At 48.3% G+C, this 17,850-nt stretch overlaps 1 protein-coding gene across 1 annotated transcript; it reads right to left on the minus strand.

Annotated features, from left to right (window-relative positions):
- Positions 1 to 15,711: 15,711 nt before the first annotated feature.
- On the minus strand, positions 15,712 to 17,847 carry CUNH11orf68 (chromosome unknown C11orf68 homolog). Its single transcript, XM_015503125.2, has 2 exons — positions 17,771 to 17,847; positions 15,712 to 17,095 (listed from the first exon to the last, which is right to left on the minus strand). Exon 2 carries the CDS (start codon positions 17,092 to 17,094, stop codon positions 16,339 to 16,341), a length of 756 nt encoding a protein of 251 aa, XP_015358611.1. The 5' UTR covers position 17,095; positions 17,771 to 17,847; the 3' UTR covers positions 15,712 to 16,338.
- Between the last annotated feature and the right edge of the window lie 3 nt (positions 17,848 to 17,850).

The raw sequence follows: 17,850 nt of genomic DNA on the forward strand, positions 1-17,850 counted from the left end.
CCCTCTGACGTAGCTGCCCATACATGGTGCAATTTCCTCGCCGCGCCCAGGTGGAGCGGAGGATTCCCCCGCGGATTTACGCACCTGCCCGGAGCTTGGCGCCCCGCCGGGTCCCGCCCAGAGCACGGATCCCGAGCCGGCTGCTGGCGCCGCGGCCCGCCCCGCGCCCCCAGTCCTCTCCCAGCCTGGGCTGGCCTCGGTTTCTGCTTTCATAAGATAGGACGGAGAAGGTGAAAGCTGCCTGGAAACTGTAAAGTGAATTACTAATGTGATGGATGATAATGATTATTTACTAGATGTTTATTTCTATGCCAGGAACCATCCCTACCGCCACCCAGGGTTTCACCTTGAGGCCCCTCCACTGGCATTGTTTTAAGGCTCCAGCTACTGTAAAATGAATAAATGACAAACCAAGGTTACGAAAGCTATGGGTTACAATAAACAAGGTGATGCTCTGATCTGTTCACAAATACAACGAAATACAATTGTGTTACTCAGGCTCATTTCAGGAGCAACCATCGTTTTTTAAATTCAGCGCTCCTATAGGCAGTGGGAACCTGCAGTAGGACACAGGAGTCCTGAGGTCTGCTAAACGCCAACTTCTTTTTATTTTATTTTTTTTTTAATATTTGTTTTTTAGTTTTGTTGGACACAATACCTTTAGTTTATCTATTTATTTTTATGTGGTGCTGAGGATCGAACCCTGGGGCTTTGCATGTTCGAGCAAAGTGAGCGCTTTACCACTGAGCCACAACCTCAGCCCTAAATGCCAACTTCTTGACTGCCAATGGTATTCTGGAATTGTGTGTAGCCAGTCTTGGAGCATGTCAAAAGTCTGCATGAATGAGAGGCCCTGGCCAAATATCCTTGGGAGGTAGGTACCATCATTATCCCCATTTTACAGATGGAAAACTGAGGCTGAGAGTTGTTCACCAAGTGAGGTGGACAACTCAGGGCTGTGGGAGCTCCAGGCCTAGGCTCAGGCAATTTTCAAAGCCCTCAAAGCTTCATGGACAGCTTTCCACGTGTGCAGAATGTCAGTGCTGAAAGGACCAACCTAACCTCCCTCTCTATTTCCTCCCATTTTATAGATAAAGAAATCAAGACCCAGAAAGAGTAAGGAGCTGCCCTGGTCACACAACTACAAAAAGAGAGTTGAACTTTCCTGCTTTCCACTGATACTTCCTGTTGACAGCTCCAGTCTTGCCTGGGGCCATAGGGAGCAATGGTGGTGGTGGTCCCAGACTGCCTTTCTGGGAAGCAGCGGCCAGGGGTCTGTGGGTGCCCTCAGGACTTAAACACAGGAGGCCAGCTTGGCCCTGAGGTTCTAGTTTCATTTTCTGTTTGTGTGACCCTGGGCAGGTTACCTTCCCTGAGCCCCAGTCCCATCTGGGCCTCCTTGCTGACCTCATAGGGCTGCTGTAGGATCAAATGAGATCACAAATGTGAAAGTGCTTTGTAAGCTGTAAAGTGCTGTGAACTCAGAAGGTGCTTACCAGCCTAGTGCCCCTCCCTTGCCCTGGTTCTACTCAATGCTTGTCTTCCTCTAAAAAGAAAACACAGCAGTTTACCAGAATGAGAAATATAGTGTGTGTGTTTGTGTGTGTGAATGAGAGAGAGAGGCACACAGACAGAGATAGTGTTTTTGAGATAGTGGGACCCATGGGAAGAACATGAATGCTGAAGTCAGACAACTCTGGAACTCTGGGTTCTGGGTTTGAAATCTGGGCAGGCTGCTAGGTTGTATGACCTACATGAAGCACTCAGTCTTTCTGAGCCTCTGTTTTTTCCTCATCGGTAAAATGAAGACATGAGCCAGGCACGGTGGCGCACACCTGAAATCCCAGCAGCTTGGGAGCCTGAGGCGGGAGGATCTCGAGTTCAAAGCCAGCCTCAGCAAAAGCGAGGCACTAAGCAGCTCAGTGAGACCCTGTCTCTAAATAGAATACAAAATAGGGCTGGGGATGTGGCTCAGGGGTCGAGTGTTCCTGAGTTCAATCCCTGGCACACCCCCTCCAATAAATAAATAAATAAAATGAAGACATGGGATAAACACAAAATAGTGTCACATGCTTAGGACAGTTTATAGTAAGAGTCTGACAAATAATTATGAAAATAAATTCATATATGAATAAAAACCCCAGCAGGAGCAGCCTTTGGGACTCTGATCACATGTGTGTTTACACACATATACACCTACATGCTCATATGGATATCTGGACTCCTTGGCTGAGCCCAAGCTGAACAGGTCAGGGGTGACACAGGCAGCCAGGCACTGATACATGTGAGGCTTGTCATAGAGGGTCAGCCTTGACAGTACCCACCCACCTGCCACAGGAATATCACCCTGGCTCCTCCCCAAGTAGCCTGGGATGGCTGGCTGAGCAGGGCTCTTGTCTCAAATTTTGTGTGTGTGTGTGTGTGTGTGTGTGTGTGTGTGTGATTACATGACTTTGAAAGTCCCTTCCTGCTCTAACCGTCAGTGGAGCCACAAGGAGGCCCTTTCGGAGGCAGCACATTCCAAGCTCCTCAGTCATTAACTCCTGCTTTGTGGCCACACAGGCGTTCCTGGTGCCTGACCTCACCAACTCTTACCCAGGGAGCCAGAAGAGAAGCCCAGGGGGCCTCAAGGTTGCTGTGAGTCTGGGACATGGGGAGTTGAAAGACCCTGCAGCTGCCCCTTGAACCTGGCTCCATCTCTTCTCCTCTCTGAGCCCAGAGAATCCCCTGCTCCCAGGGCTGCAGTGAGGCCAAAGAAATAATAGAGGTGGGTGCCAGGCATCTTGTAGGTTCTCAGGGTCAAGGGCGCGTTGGAGGTGATGTTTATGTTTTTCAGTTTCCATTCTCTTTTTAAATTGAAGTGTACTTTTTAATTGAGATGAAATTCTCATAACATACAATTAACCATTTTAAAGGGTACACTTCGTGGCATTTAGTGCATTCACCATGTTGTGCAAGCACCTCTCTGGTTTCAAAACTTTATCACTCCAGAAAAACACCCCATTCCCATTAAGTAATCACTCCTAATTTCTCCCTTCCTCCACCCCCTGGTAACCTTTAATCTATTTTCTGACTCTATGGCTTTGCCTATTCTGGACATTTCTGTAAATGGAATCATAACAATACATGACCTATCATTTTTGGCTTTTTTTTCACTTAGTGTAATGTTTTCAAGGTTCATTCATGTTGTAGCATGGGTCAATACTTTGTTCCTTTTTATAGATGAATAATATTCTTTGCACACATCTGTAATCCCAGCGGTTTGGGAGGCTGAGACAGGAGGATCGCCAGTTCAAAGCCGGTCTCAGCAACTTAGTGAGGCCCTAAGCAATTCAGTGAGACCCTGTTTCTAAATGAAATATGAAAAAGGGCTGGGGATGTGGCTCAGTGGCTAAGCACACCTGTTCAATTCCTGGTGTGTGTGTGATACACACACACACACACACACCCCACACACACACACATGTTCACTGGTATGAATATACTGTAGTTTATATATTTGTAAGTTGATGGACATTGGCTTATTTCCACTTTTTGGCTAGCACGAGCAATTCTGCCATGGACCTTAGTATACAAGTTTTTGTGTGGAAATACATTTTCACTTTTCTTAAGTATTTACCTAAGTTGCTGGGTCATAAGCTAACAGTCTGAGAAGTTGCCAGACTATTTCCCAAGGTAGCTGTACCATTTTACTTTTCCACCATCAGTGTTTGAGAGTTATGATTTCTCCAAATATTTGCCTATCCTTATTTGTTCCTAGTTTTTTAAATTAAAGACATCTAAGAAAATTAAAAACATTCTAGAGCTGTGAAGTGGTATATTGTTTTTTTTTTTTTTGTTTGTTTTTTTCTTTTTTTGTACTGGGGATTGAACTCAGGGCACTTACCCACTGAGCCACATCCCTAGCCCTATTTTGTATTTTATTCAGAGACAGGGTCTCACTGAGTTGCTTGTGCCTTGAAGTTGCTAAGGCTGGCTTTGAACTCTTGATTCTCCTGTCTCAGTCTCCTGAGCCACTGTGATTACAGGAGTGCATAACTTCACCCAACTTATTATGTTTTTTTTTTTTGTGTGTGTGTGTGTGTGTTTTGATTTACATTCCCTTAATGATCAGTGAACATCTTTACTTTATTTTGGGGAATGAGATCTAACTATGTTACTCAGGCTGGGCTTGAACTCAAAATCCTCCCTGCTCAGCCTCCTGAGGAGCTAGAATTAGCAGTTACCATCTTTTCATGTGTTTCTTTTTTTTAAAAAAAATATTTATTTGTTAGTTGTAGATGGACACAATACCTTTATTTGTTTTCTATGTGGTGCTGAGGATCAAACCCAGGGTGCGCACATGCTAGGTGAGTGCTGTACCGCTGAGCCACAACCCCAGCCCTTCATGTGTTACTTGGTCTCACGTATACAGTATATTTTTCAACAGATGTTTACTCAAGTTTTTTGCCCATTTGTAATTTTTTTTTTTTTTTTTGGTACTAGGGACTGAACCCAGGGACACTCCATCAATGAGCTGCATCTCCAGCCCTTTTTGAGACAGGGTCTAGCTAAATTGTTTAGGGCCTTGTTAAATTGCTGAGGTTGGCCTTGAACTTGGAATACTCCTACCTCAACCTCTCAAGTCACTGGTATTACAGGTGTGTTACACCTGCATGTGGCAAAAGTTTAACTTTTTAAAATTTTTTGTGAAGCCAAATTTATCTACTTTCACCTTTGTTGTTTGTGCTTCCAGTAGAAAATCTAATGATTGATTACCAAGTCCAAGATCATGAAGATTTATCCCTATGTTTTATCTCTTTTTTTAATATTTATTTTTATTTTTTATTTCGGTTTTTTTTTTTTTTAATGTGGTGCTGAGGATTGAACCCAGTGGCTCTCATGTGCAAGGCAGGTGCTCCACCACTGAGATACAGCCCCAGCCCCATGTTTTATCTCTTAAAATCAAGGTATCGAGGGCTGGGGTTGTGGCTCAGTGGCAGAGCGATGGTCTTGCATGTGTGAGGCACTGGTTTCAATCCTCAGCACCACATAAAAATAAAAATATTGTGTATACATAAGTATAACTAAAAAAAATTTTTTTTTAAATCAAGGCATGGATTAAAGTATAGCATGCATACAGTAAAGCACACATGCCCAGTGTACTCGGGAAGCTCAGTGACTTTACATATATATAAACCCATGTAGCAACCACCCAAAGACAGAGGGCGTTTCCAGCAACAGAGAAGGCTCCTTGTGCCCCTCTCAGGGTCACCTCTAACCACCTATAGTAACATATAAATAAATAATATGTATAAATTATTTATTTTATATACACATTTATTTATTTATTTATTTTGTTTATGGTACTGGGAATTGAACCTGGGGGGCTTTACTGCCGAGCTACATCCCTAGTCATTTTTAATTTTTCATTTTGAGACAGGATCTTGCTAAATTACTGAAGGCCTTTCTAAGTTGCTGAGGTTGGCCTCAAACTTGCAAGGCCTCCTGTCTCAGCCTCCTGATTAGTTGGGATTACAGGAATGTGCCACCTGCCCAGCGGTAAGCATTTTTTTTTTCCTTTTTGCAATGCTCAGGATTGATCCCAGGGCCCATGCATGCTAAGGCAAGTGCTTTCCCACAGAGCTACATCCCTGGCACAGCCTGGTAAACACTAGTTTGACTTCTATCTTCACAGATTTGCCTATTGTTAAACTTCATATAAATGGAACTGTATTGTGTACACCCTTTCGGGTCTGGTTTCTTTTACTCAAGATGTCAGTGGAATTGTCCCATTGACAGGTGAACCAGCAACTCAGTCTTTTCCAATATGGTGGAGCATTCCACTGTACAAATATTACATAGTCTCTATTCCCACTGACTTGGGGGTCTCTTCAATTTGGGGCTCTCATGAATAAAGTTGCTGTGAGCATTCTGGATACGTCCTTTGGTGTTCAATTCCACGTACTTCTCCTGGAGTCATGCTTGGGGAGGGAGTTGTTGGGCCATTGGGTAGTTGTGTATTTGGCTTCAATTGATTCTCTCCAATAGTTTTCCAAAGGGGCTGTAACATTGTACATTTCACCAACATTGGGTAAGAATTCCAGCTGCTCCACATCTGGAGACAACTTTTTTTATTTTTTGCTTGGGATCCAATTAATGCTAAGTACACATTCTACCACTGAGTTACACCTGTTTCTATACCCTGAAGATGACTTTTTTTTTTTTTTTTTTTTTTTTTTTGCTGGGGGCGGTGAGTGCTGGGGAATTGAACTCAGGGGCACTTAACCATTGAATCACAGCCCTAGCCCTTATTATTTTGAGACAGGGTCTTGTTAAATTGCTTAGGGCCTCACTGAGTTGCTGAGTCTGGCTTTGAACTTGCAATCTTTGTGCCTCAGCCTCCCAAGCCTCTGGGATTACAGGAGTGCACCAGCTGGAGGTGATATTTTAATTCACTTCAACAGACATTTGTTTTCCTTGGTCCTGGCCCCATCCTTTTTTTCCTGAATGTTTGTCACAGCTCATACCATTCTCTCCATTTCCCACCCAGCAGCAGAGGAATTTTAAAAAAGATCTTTCTCTTCTACTTTTATATTTTTTATATTCAAGGAATCCGTGTCCCCCCATAGTCTCAAGATAAGTTGCCGGACTTGAATTTGAGATTCTCCTGCCTCAGCCTTTCAAGTAGCTGGGATTATAGGTGTGCCACTGAGCACAGCTTCAAGGGAAGTCTTTAAATCATGAAAATGGTCACAAAAGAATTTTTAAAATTCTGAGGCAGGAGGATTGCAAGTTTGAGGCTAACCTGGGCAATCTAGCAGGATCCTATTTTTAAAAAAATTTTTCAATTTTAATTTTTAAAATTTTTTATTTGTCCTTTTTAGTTATGCATGACAGTAGAATGTATTTTGATATATCATACATACATGGAGTATAACTTTGAGTTTTTGTGGTTGTATATGATCTGGAGTTACATAAGTCATGTATTCATAGATAAACATAGGAATGTTAAATCTGTTTCACAGTGAGATCCTATCTTAAAAATAAAAAATAAAGAAGGCTGATGATGTAGCTCAATGGTAGAGTGCCATTGGATTCAATCCCCAGTATGGCAAAAATAAAATTCTGACCATTTCACCCTCTGCTTCAGGTGCCTCTGAGCTGTGGCATTTTTAGAATTGCCACACAGGAGGACCTGAGGCCTGGAAGGGGTGCAGTGAGGATGTTTGCTGTGTCCTGTGCTCTTGTAAGTTGCATGTGGATTGGGGGGGGCTGGGAAAACCCTCATTGAGCTCTGATGAACCAAGAATGTTCAAAGTAATTTATGTAATCCTGTGAAATAGATCACGATCTTATAACATGACACCCATTTTACAGATTAGGAAATTAAGGCACAGAGAAATTAAGCAACTTGCTAAAAGCCAGAGGTCAAGGAATGAAAGCATCCAGAATCCTCAACATGAGATTTCAGGCCTTCTCAAACCTGGTGGACTCCGGCTGCCTATGGCTCTTCTTTCAGTTCCTGCTCACAGCTCTGCCTTGCCTTACTGTTGGACTGAGCCTCTCACCTTCGAACAGGCTAGTCCCTCTGCCCAGCTGCCTTTCCTCCACTCCAATCCTCCTGCTTGGTTCCCCCACTATTTCTTCAGCAAGGCTTCCCTGAGGCCCAGCCTAGGTTAAACCCCTTGGGCAATATACCTGGTACTATGGAGGATATTACTGTTTTCCCTCTGCCCAGAATAGTTTTTAAAGGTTTTGCATTTTGGAGAGAAATATGTGTCTATCTCTATGTGTGTCTATAATCTGCATCTCTCAAGTTGGTGATCATGAAAAGGAGATGTGGACGGAGAAGAAAGTATTTCAAAACATGATTTTTGTTTTTCTTTATATTTAAAATTTTTAGTGGCACTTCTCTTTTGACTAGGTAATACATCTACATATATCAAAATCCAAAAGCTACAAAAGCGTGTGTGGTGAGAAACCTTCTCCTTCACTGTGAGCTTTCTTGTGTTTTGTTTTACACAGGTAGCCTGTTCTACAACCTGTTTTATTCTTTGCTTTGTGTCCTCTCTCTATTTTTTCAGTGGTGAGGATTGAACCCAGGGCTTTGCACATGCTAAGCAAGAGTTCTACCACTGAACCATATCCCTAGCCCTACTTTTGTGTTTGTATGTTTTTATTTGTTTGTTTTGGTACTGGGGATTGAACCCAGGGGTGCTTAACCACTGAGCCACATCTCAGCCCCCCCCCTTTTTTTAATTAGAGACAGGGTCTTGTTGAGTTACTAAGTGCCTTGCTAAATTGCTGAGATTGGCTTTGAACTCATGATCCTCTTGCCTCAGGCTTCCCAGCTGCTGGGATTACAGGTGTGCGCCACTGTGCTTGGCATGTTTTTGTTTATGTTGGAAAGCCTTCCACTCAGTATGTATAGATCTTCCTCTTAAAATAATAAAATAAAGGGAATGAATCTTGGAAAAAAAAAAGAAAAGAAAAAGAAAAAGAAAAGCCAGGCATGGCGGTGCATGCCTGTGATCCCAGTGACTCAGAAGGCTGAGGTAGGAGGACTGCAAGTATAAGGCTGGCCTCAGCAACTTAGTGATGCCTTTAGCAACTTGGCAAGACCCTGTCTAAAAATTAAAAATAAAATAGAATAAAATAAAAAGGGCTGGGGATATGGCTCAGTGATAAAGCACCCTTGGGTTAAATCTCCAGTACAAAAAAAAAAAAAAATCAGGGTGGGGACTAGGCACAGTGGTATATGACTATATGGAGGCTGAGGCAGGATTAATTGAGCCCAGGAGTTCAAGACCAGTTCTGAACAACATGAGAAGACCACATCTCAAAATCAACAAAACAAACAAAAACTCTACATGGTTAAAATTGCTTTAATAGTCAATGGAAATCACACTTTCTAGTACACTGGTTATGTGTTTTGATAGATGTAGGTGCCCGGGTAACCACATTCCAATCAAGATAGAGCACATTTTCATTCCCTTCAGAAAGTTCTCTTCTGCCCCTTGTAGTCAGTGCCCCCTCCCCAGGAAATCACTTGACTCATTTTCGTTGCCATAGACTAGTTTTGTCTCTTCTAGAATTCCACACCAATGAAATCACATGGCAGGTGCTTTCATGTGTGGCTTCTGGCTCGCATCATCATGGCTATGAGGCTCCTCCATGCTGTGTGTGGCCCCATGGACTCCTTTTCATGGCTGAGTAGCATCCTGTCGCCCAGGTATACCACAGTTCTTATACCCATTAGCCTGAATTAACTGAATGAAAAGTTGGATGGAGCCAGACCTGGAGTGGGGGAGTGGAAGGGATGATAAAGACCTGGTCCTGGCCCCAAGGCACTGAGAGCCCAAGGAGTGGTCAGACACTAAGGAAAACAATCCTGGGAGACAGTGCTGGGGGCAGGAGCCAGAGAACGCTTGGGGAATTCCTGGACTCCCCCCAAAGATTTTTTCCAACTGGGGTGGGGGTGAGTGGGAAAAGATTTCCTAGCAGAGGAGGACTGGAGGTCAAGGGAGACATTCCTGGGATTGGAGACAGTGGGCACAAAGGCCTGTGGGTGGGCTGAGGAGAGGCCTCAGTGGCTGAGGTCCAGGGCATGCAGTGGAATGTGTATCAGGTGGTGAGCTGGAAGGGTGGGCTGGTGAGGCCTAAGCCAGCGCCTTGAAGAGCCCTCCGAGGAGCTTGACCTGGGCTGGGGGATGAGGAGGCCAGGGATGTGGCTGGAGTCTGGAGAGGAAGGGATAGAGCCCCTTGCTGAACACAGAAGGTCTGTGTGGCCTGGCCATCCAGGTTCTTGGTGGTCAGGGGAAGCCATGCGGTGAGGACAAGGCTGTGGAAGAAGAGGCAATAGTGGTTGGGGTTGCAGCCAGGACTGGGTATCATCATGGATGCAGATTCCTCTGAAGTCTCCAGATGCTGCTTGACCCACGTGTGTCCAACCCTTTGATGTCCCCTGAGCCTCAGGCCACTCTGTCATGAGGCAGATGAAGATCTCAGTTCTCTAGAGAGGGAAAGGGGCTGGGCTAAAGGCTACCAGGCATCAGGGGCAGCTCTTGGATCCCCATTCTTGTCTGGGCCTCTCTTTCCTGCACCAGCCACACTCCAACCAGGGCAAGTGGGGTGTCTGAGACCTGGTCCCAGCCTTGGCTGGGTCTCCAATTTTTATATGATTTCAGAATGGTCCCTTTCCCTCTGGGACCCTCAGCATCTCCTGCACATCAGCAAATCATGAATACCCTAGTCCTTCAAACCCAAGGTTTTAATGGAGAGAGTCGAGGTGACCAAAGGGCCTTCACCCTGCTCCAGTCTGAACAGCTCCAGAGGCAGAAGGGATTAATAGCATGAGATAGCCTGGCAGGGTGACAGAGCAAAGGGAGCAGCTTCTCCAGAGGAAAAAACCAGGGACTATAACCAGACTGAGAGCTGGACAGGGCCACCTCAGGCATCCTTTATCACCCTTTTTATAGATGGAGAAACTGAGGCTCGCAGAGTAAGAGCAGACCTGCTCTGTGCCAGGCACTAACTCACTTCACTCCTCACAGCCCTCCTTTTGTTAATGAGGAGGCTTTCTGGCTGGATAACCTGGACAATGCCCTTAATTTCTCCAGGCCTCAGTTTCCTCTTTTGAAAAAGAGAGAAATTTTTGAACATAATTTTCAAGGTTGTTGGGAGAATAAATGAGGTGAGGCATGGACAATGGTTAGCAAGGAATTCCTACAGTACAGGAGCCAAGAATGTTTTCAAGCATTTGCTTGCTGTCATGTTTTGTGCCATGTGAACCTTTTTCTTGAAAGAAGGGTGACTGCCTCTGCTATCAGTGTTCAGGATAGCCCTGCCCACTTGTCCTGGCCCCTTAAGTGTCTTAGAGTGGTTCCTGCTCTGTGAAGACCCAGGTCCAGGATAATTGGAGCCTGTCACCCATTCTTGGGCTCATCCTAAACCCTCAGACCTAGGACTGCCCCTACTTCCTGTCCCCAGGCTCTTAGAAGCCAGGCCTGCTGTCCCCTGAGGGTGCCAGCTCCTGCTCTGGGCCAGAAGTGGGATGAAACCCTCATCCTGGGATGGAAGGCTGGCGGGCCTGGGCTGGGTCAGTAAATGGCCCCACCCGAGCTGGGAGGACCTCCAGGCACCGGTGTAAACTGAGTCATGGGGGCCCAGGGGGTGAGTCATGTGAGCAGGAGCCAAATGGGGCAGAGCTCGCCTGCATGGGCTCCTGGCCACACCTCAGAGAAGCTCAACCCTCAGCCCCGCTCTGATACCCAGCCAGCCGCTGACCCTGGGGCAGAGGGAAGCAGGACCAACCCAGTCTCCCTGTGGGCAGAGCCTAGAGGCTGGATAATCAGCGTGCATGTGTGTGCACGGAGTGTGTGTGGTGTGTGGTGTGCTGGGGGAGACAGGTGGTGAGACAGAAAAGGGAGGTTCTGACTTGGGAGGAAGGGATTGGGGTTTGGAAAAACGTCAAAGCCCTGGAGAGATTCTGGCGGGAATGACTCTGCCCTCTCCTGGCCTCAGAGGGTTTGGCTGGTTTTTCTGTAGGAGCCAGCTTTCTCCCTTTAGTTGAGGGGAGAGAGCCAAGGCCTGGTGCAGGACTTGTCCACCCTCTAGGGTTCCCTGGGGACAGAGCTGGGACCACAGAAACCAATTCAGACTTTGCCTCTGAGAAGTCTTTGCCTCCAGGAGCTACAGCTGCTCAGGGACCAGGGGCAAAGCCTCTTGCTACAAAACTGTGGAAAACACTCTTGGGAGTGATGGCCACTGCCAGAGTATTTCTAATGTTGACCTTGGCCAAATTCCTTAACATCTTTCGTCCTCAGTTTCCCATCAGTGAAAGGAAGGCTGTGAGGAGTGAAGTGAGTTAGTGCCTGGCACAGAGCAGGTCTGCTCTTACTCTCCGAGCCTCAGTTTCCCCAACTACAAAATGGGCGATAAAGGATGCCTGAGGTGGCCCTGTCCAGCCCTCAGTCTGGTTGTATAGTCTCTGGTTTTCTTTCTTGGGAAAACTCCTGAAGGCCTGTCACCCTGCCTGACTGGCTCTCTGTCTAGTCTAGGGTTTGTTATGTCTTCCTGGGAGGCCAGGATGCAAAAAACCATGGGGTTGGTGGGCTTCTCAGCCAGGTGCCCTCAGGCTTACCCTGTTGCCTGGGGATGCACGTCAGAGAAGTGGGGAGTTTCCCTCCTCAGATGAATCAGCCGTGTGAGCCAATCCCCATCCCTGCCAGGGCCCCTCCCAGTTGGTGGGAGTGGGGTGCAGCTGCCCCACCGGGAAAATCCCCCAAATCCTGCCAAATCTCTGGTTGAGTGTCTCCGGCCCTGTTTCCTGTCCTCCTGATTCTGCCCACTGTGTCCTGGGGTTGAGCAGGGTCTCCCCTCACTAGCAGCTCTTTTGGTGCCTCCTCTCCAGGACCTGGGGGTTTGCAGTGTGTGGTAGAGGACTGTATGTGTGAGTGTGGAGGAGGGGAGGGTCTTCTTTTCCTGGCCTCAATCATTCTTCCCTTGGTTTTATAAAAGGAGCATAGCACAGGGGCTTGTCCAAGTTTAGCCAGACCACCCCAAACCTGGCCACTTCCCTGCTCCACATTGACAGGACCTGGCCGAATAGAGCCAAGTCCCTTGCCAGCCTGAGGGGTGGGTTTTGGGGAGTCTTGAACTGACAGGGGAGCAGTCCCTCACTGTAGGCCCAGGACACCCTTCTTGCCTAGTAGCTGCACTCTCTGAACCTCAGTTTCTTCATCAGTATCAAAAGGGACTCTCCATGTGCCTTGGCCTATCTCCCAGAGGTCTCTGAGAACCCAACACGTGTGCTTTACCAATTGATCCTAAGCCCTTAGTGGATCTCATCGATTTCTGCAGCACTCACCCCAATATCACTTTCATACAATGAAGGCTCAATCGTGTTGCAGGTGCTCTGGAGCAAGATGACCAGGTTTAAATCTTGGCTCTGCCACTTACTGTGTCCTTGAGTCAATTACTGAACTTCTCTGAACCTGTTTTTTTCTGCAAAATGGCCATAACAGCCAAGCCAAATGAAGCTTGTGTGAGGTAATCCAAGTAAATACTTAGCCAGTACTTGGCTCTTGTCAACAGAATGAGGAAACTGAGGCCTACAGACACAAAATAACTTTCATTCAACTACACATTTATTCAAGAATGTTTATTTATTAAAGAATGTTTATTGACTCCTCTGCTAGGCTGGGTGCTATTTTGGGTACTGAGGATACCCTGGAGGATAGGTAAACTGCTGCCACTGTCCTCAAGTGATCCAGGACACGCAGATGGGAGCCACAACGCTGGGTGCAGTGGCACACACCTGCAATCCCAATGACTTCGGAGGCTGTGGCAGGAGGATCACAAGTTTGAGCCCAGCTTCAGTAACTTAAGTGAGGCCCTGTCTCAAAATGAAAAATTAAAAGGGCTGGTGATGTAGCTCAGTGGTAAACTCCTGGGTTCAATCCCTAGAACAACAACAACAAAAAGAAAGATGGATACCACAGGTAGGTGGCTATACTGGGAACCTAGGAATGTGCTAGAACAGTTGGGGTGAAGATAGGTGGCAGAAGGCCTGTAGGGATGACCCCCGAGTCTATGGGTCTGAGATGTGGAGTTAGGAAAGTGGGTGAGGAACCAGCATGCCTAGCAAAGACACAGAAGTGAGAAAGGCTAGAATGTCAGAATGTGTGCAAGAAAACCACATGCAGCTCACGATTCTAGAACAAGGATGAGAAGGGAGTAGGGGAGAGATGCAGTGGGAGGGGACAAAGGGAGCTGGTTCCAAGTTAATTACTTTCTTCATTTGTTTAATAATTTATGGAGAAGTGAACTCAGGGCTGAAATTTAGACACTGTTCCTGGCTTTGTACAGCACACAATCTTGGTGACTTAGGGTACAGTAGGAGACAGACATCAATCAGGTGATTACATAAGTAACCACAAGGTCTCATGATAGGGCTACAAAGCAGGTGTTCTAGTAGAAGGAAGGCTCGAGGCCCAGGGGTGAGGAAGTGCCAGTTGGCTTTGGTGGAGTGAGCATGGGCAGGTAGGGATGTCCGAGGGAAGCTGGGGCAGCTGATGAGCGCCAGATCAATGCCAGCCCAGAAGAGTGGACTCTTACAGGACTTGGGGAGCCATGGAAAGACTTTGAGCAGTTCAGACGCATGGCCAGCTCTGCTGCAGTGTCCATAGACCTGGAGGTGTGGGAAGACAAAGGAGGCAAACTAGTGGCTGTTGCCATTGTTTGGAAGAGATGGTAAGGAATGGGCCAATGCAGGGCCATGGAGACAGGGGGATGGAGAACAGGGATGAGTGTGGCGCGCTGTTATGGGAGAACAGGGCTGCCCATATCACCTGGGCATCTTTGGACAGGCACCCATGATGGCCTGTCCAAACTTTGGCCCACTTCAATCAAATACAAAGCACTGATGGTCTGAGATAGGCAGGGCAACAGGCTCCAATTCCAAGGTCAGTTCTGGGGACTTCCCAAGCCTGGACTAGGGGGACTCAGCCCTGGGGAAGCTCAGGGTGGGGAGGAAGCTGGGGAGGGGGTTGAGCCAGCATCTCATGACTCAGCCACTTCCACCCAGTCAGCCCAGTGGCATCTCCGCTCCCTTGCTCCAAATTCCAACTTGGTGAGGCTGCTGGAGGCTGAGTCAGCTCCTGTTCGGCACGAGAGCAGCATCCAGAGGGGTGCCCTGCCAAATTCCCTGGCCCTCAACCAAGGCAGGGCCAGGCGCAGAGTTGGGTAGGCAGAAGATGCAGGAGCCAGGCTTCCAGAGGCTACAGCAGCCTGAGTAGAGCAAGGTGTCCCATGAGACCGTGTGAGTAAATGTGCTTTGTGGGTTGTGAAGCATGAAGGCAGGCAAAATTTTCTCCTCTAGGTCCAGGACCACACTCTGCCTGAAGAAGACAAAGAACAGGACCCAAGTCCCAGCTCTGCCCACTCAATGGATTATCCTGAGAAAACTCCTTTCCCTCTTGACCTCAATTTCCTTGAAAACAGGATGGTGGTCCCCTTAAAGAGTTCCTAAGAGTTAAATGGTGTAGATGGAAGTGCTTCACGAACCGGTGGCTTTTGTGATAGATAGCAGAGGTGAGGACACATGGAAAAGTCTCAGGAGACCACTTATGGTTGTATAGGTTATTCACTGAGAGAGACTGTCCAGCCAAGAGAGATTGAAATCTCTGTTCACCAAATGGTGGGCCCCAGTCTGGGACTGCCAGGACCAAGAAAACACTTTTCTCTAGAGTACACAAATGCACCCTGGGGAGTAGGAGTGGTCCCTTGGGACTTCTTGGGTCAACCCCAGATTTATGGAAAAACTGACTTTTTGGATGAAAGGAATCAGGGCTGGCTTTTCAGAAGTTCTCAGAAAAAAGAGACCACTGTTGGACACAGTGGCATACACCTGTAATCCTTATGACTCAGGAGGCTGAAGCAGGAGGATCACAAGTTCAAGGCCAGCCTCAGCAATTTAGTGAGACCTGTCTCAAAATAAAAAGCAAAAAGGGTTGGGGATGTACTTCATGATAGAGTACTTCAATTCCTAGGACTGCAAAAAAAAAAAAAAAGGAAAAGAGGGAGAAGGGAGATCACTGTTGGCAGCGAGGCATATCCGATTACTGGGCAGGCAGTGGGGTTTCAGGGGGCAGTCTCTCCTGGCCCAGCCTCTTCCCAGCAACCAAGCAGTTAACCACCAAAACAGTATTTTAAAAAACACTCAAGACACAGACCCAAGCTGGGTTTTATTGAAATGCCAGGAACAGGCACATGTCAAGGTAGCCAGAGAAGGGAGGATGATGGTGCAGACTGTGAGTGGGCAGGGAGGGGCAGGCCCCATGTTGCGGCCTTGCATCCCCTTTCTGCCAGGGGATGAGCAGGCACAACGAACCTCCCAACAAAATGGCATGCTCAGTCCTGCAGGGCCCCTGTCCCCTGGACTATGTGGCTCCAAGGAGAGGGAATGGAAGCACTAAGTTTCCCCCCTTGAGAGGAAGGAAGGAAAGAAGGGAAGAATGCAGGAGGAGGGGAAGGTATAGCTGGGGACGAGAGTGGCCAAGGAAGGTTCTCTTCTTGAGTATCTGCACCCAAACTGTGATCCTCTGCAGTGATGGGAGCAGCAAAGAGGAAGGCTGAGGGCTAGGCCCTCAGGGAGCCAAGCCCCAAGTCTTTTGGGGCTGGAGCCAGCCCTGAACAAAGGGCAAAAGTTCCAGGGGACTGAAGATGCAGGAAGTTACCAAGTAACCTAATCTTCAGAGCTGGGGGGTTTTGGCCTTGGGACGAGGAGGAGGAAGACAGTTGGGTCCATCCTCAGCAGGGTGGGGATAGAGGGACAGTCTCCCCCATTTGGCCTTATTAGGTGAGTTCCACATTGTTGGCACGGTCCAGCACCCGAGAGCCACGCGAATTGCCTCCAAGCTGGAAACGGCTCTCATAGAGAGTAGGGCAGAGATGCCAGCGATTGGCCCGGTAGATGCCCAGGTAGGTGTAGACATCTGGCTTGTAGGTGAGCAGACACTTAATGCCTGCCGCACGGATGGCCGAATCTGCCTCCAGTACACCTAAGCGGTCCGTAAAGTCGTCCGTGTAAACACAGATGACCTGGCGCCCACCCTCCTTGGCCCGTGGGCTCACCTTGGCCACCTGAAGTCGGCCCTCAACCACAGCCCGGGCAATGCCAGCCCAGGCATGGTCCAGCTTGAAGCCAGGTGCCAGGTGAATCAGCCACTTGCCTGAAAGCACATGGTGGGTGATGGCCAGCTGGCGCAGGGTACCTGGTGTGATAGGCCGCCCGCTGGTCTGCAGAGCCTCCCAGGCTGCCTGCAGGCCCTGTACATCACCTGAGTTGGGGGTATAGCCCTGCCCATAGGCTGCAATCCAGCCCACAGGTTCAGAGTTGGGTGAACCGGGGTCCCCATAGCGTGTGACTTGGGATGGTGGGTACTTGGCCAACCAGGCATCCAGCTCAGCAGCAGGTGTAGTGCGGGCATCGAACACCAGCCAGGGGTCCATGTCAGCTGCCATGGCCTCTGCAGCCAGGTGCTCAGCAGTGAAGCCATCCTCGCGGCCACCCGGAGAGTCCTCCTCCTCCAGTTCCTCACCTGGCTCCATCCTGCTATGAGGGAATGGAATCAGGGCAGGTCTGAGACAACTAAGGCTTACTGGGTCCCAGCAGGTACAAAGTACTACACTAAACTGTGTGGCCTTGGGCAAGACTAAATGTCGCTGTCCCTATCTTTACAATGAAATAACAACCGATCCTGTCCAGTAGATTTGTTGTGAGAATGAAATGCCTGAGGTGGAGTGGGCCCCACATAAGCTATTGTTATTACTACTCTCACCGCTTACAGACCAGGTAAGCTCAGCGAAAAGGGACTTGCCCAAGGTCACACCTGTAGTGAGTGGTGGAGGAGGAATGTGAATTCAGGTGTGGGAGCAAGCAGCCCCAGCAACACCTCCTGTAGAGACCGGCTGGTATCCAAGAGGCTGCGATCTAATAGACAGAAGCAAAGAAGCACAGATTCATGCAGCCCCCCCAGGTAGGCCCAGGAGGGCGAGGCCTCCCAGGCGGACGTTCTCGGGACCATTTAAAGACTGGCACACAGAGGCCCTGAGAGGCCAGAGTGACCAGTCCGAGACCAATGGGCGGTGCCCGGACTCGAACCCGGGCTGGTTAGAACCTGCTGGGGAGCCAGGCTCTGGCCCTGCCGCGCCCGCCGCCATTAGCACCTTCGGCCCGAGAAGTGCCCCCGCTCCAGCCCTGCTGCTCCCGCCGCCCCGCAGTCACCTCCGTCCTTCGCTGCGTTCGGCGCCGGCCCAGCCTCGGGCCCGACTCCGCTCCTGCCGGGGCTCCGGGCCGCCGTCGCC

This window comes from Marmota marmota, unplaced genomic scaffold (genome assembly GCF_001458135.2).
Source record: "Marmota marmota marmota unplaced genomic scaffold, marMar, whole genome shotgun sequence".
NCBI classification, from domain to species: Eukaryota; Metazoa; Chordata; class Mammalia; order Rodentia; family Sciuridae; genus Marmota; species Marmota marmota.

Excerpts from the sequence above, each read along its gene's own strand:
- CUNH11orf68 (XM_015503125.2), bottom strand. The coding sequence starts at position 17,094 with ATGGAGCCAGGTGAGGAACTGGAGGAGGAGGACTCTCCGGGTGGCCGC.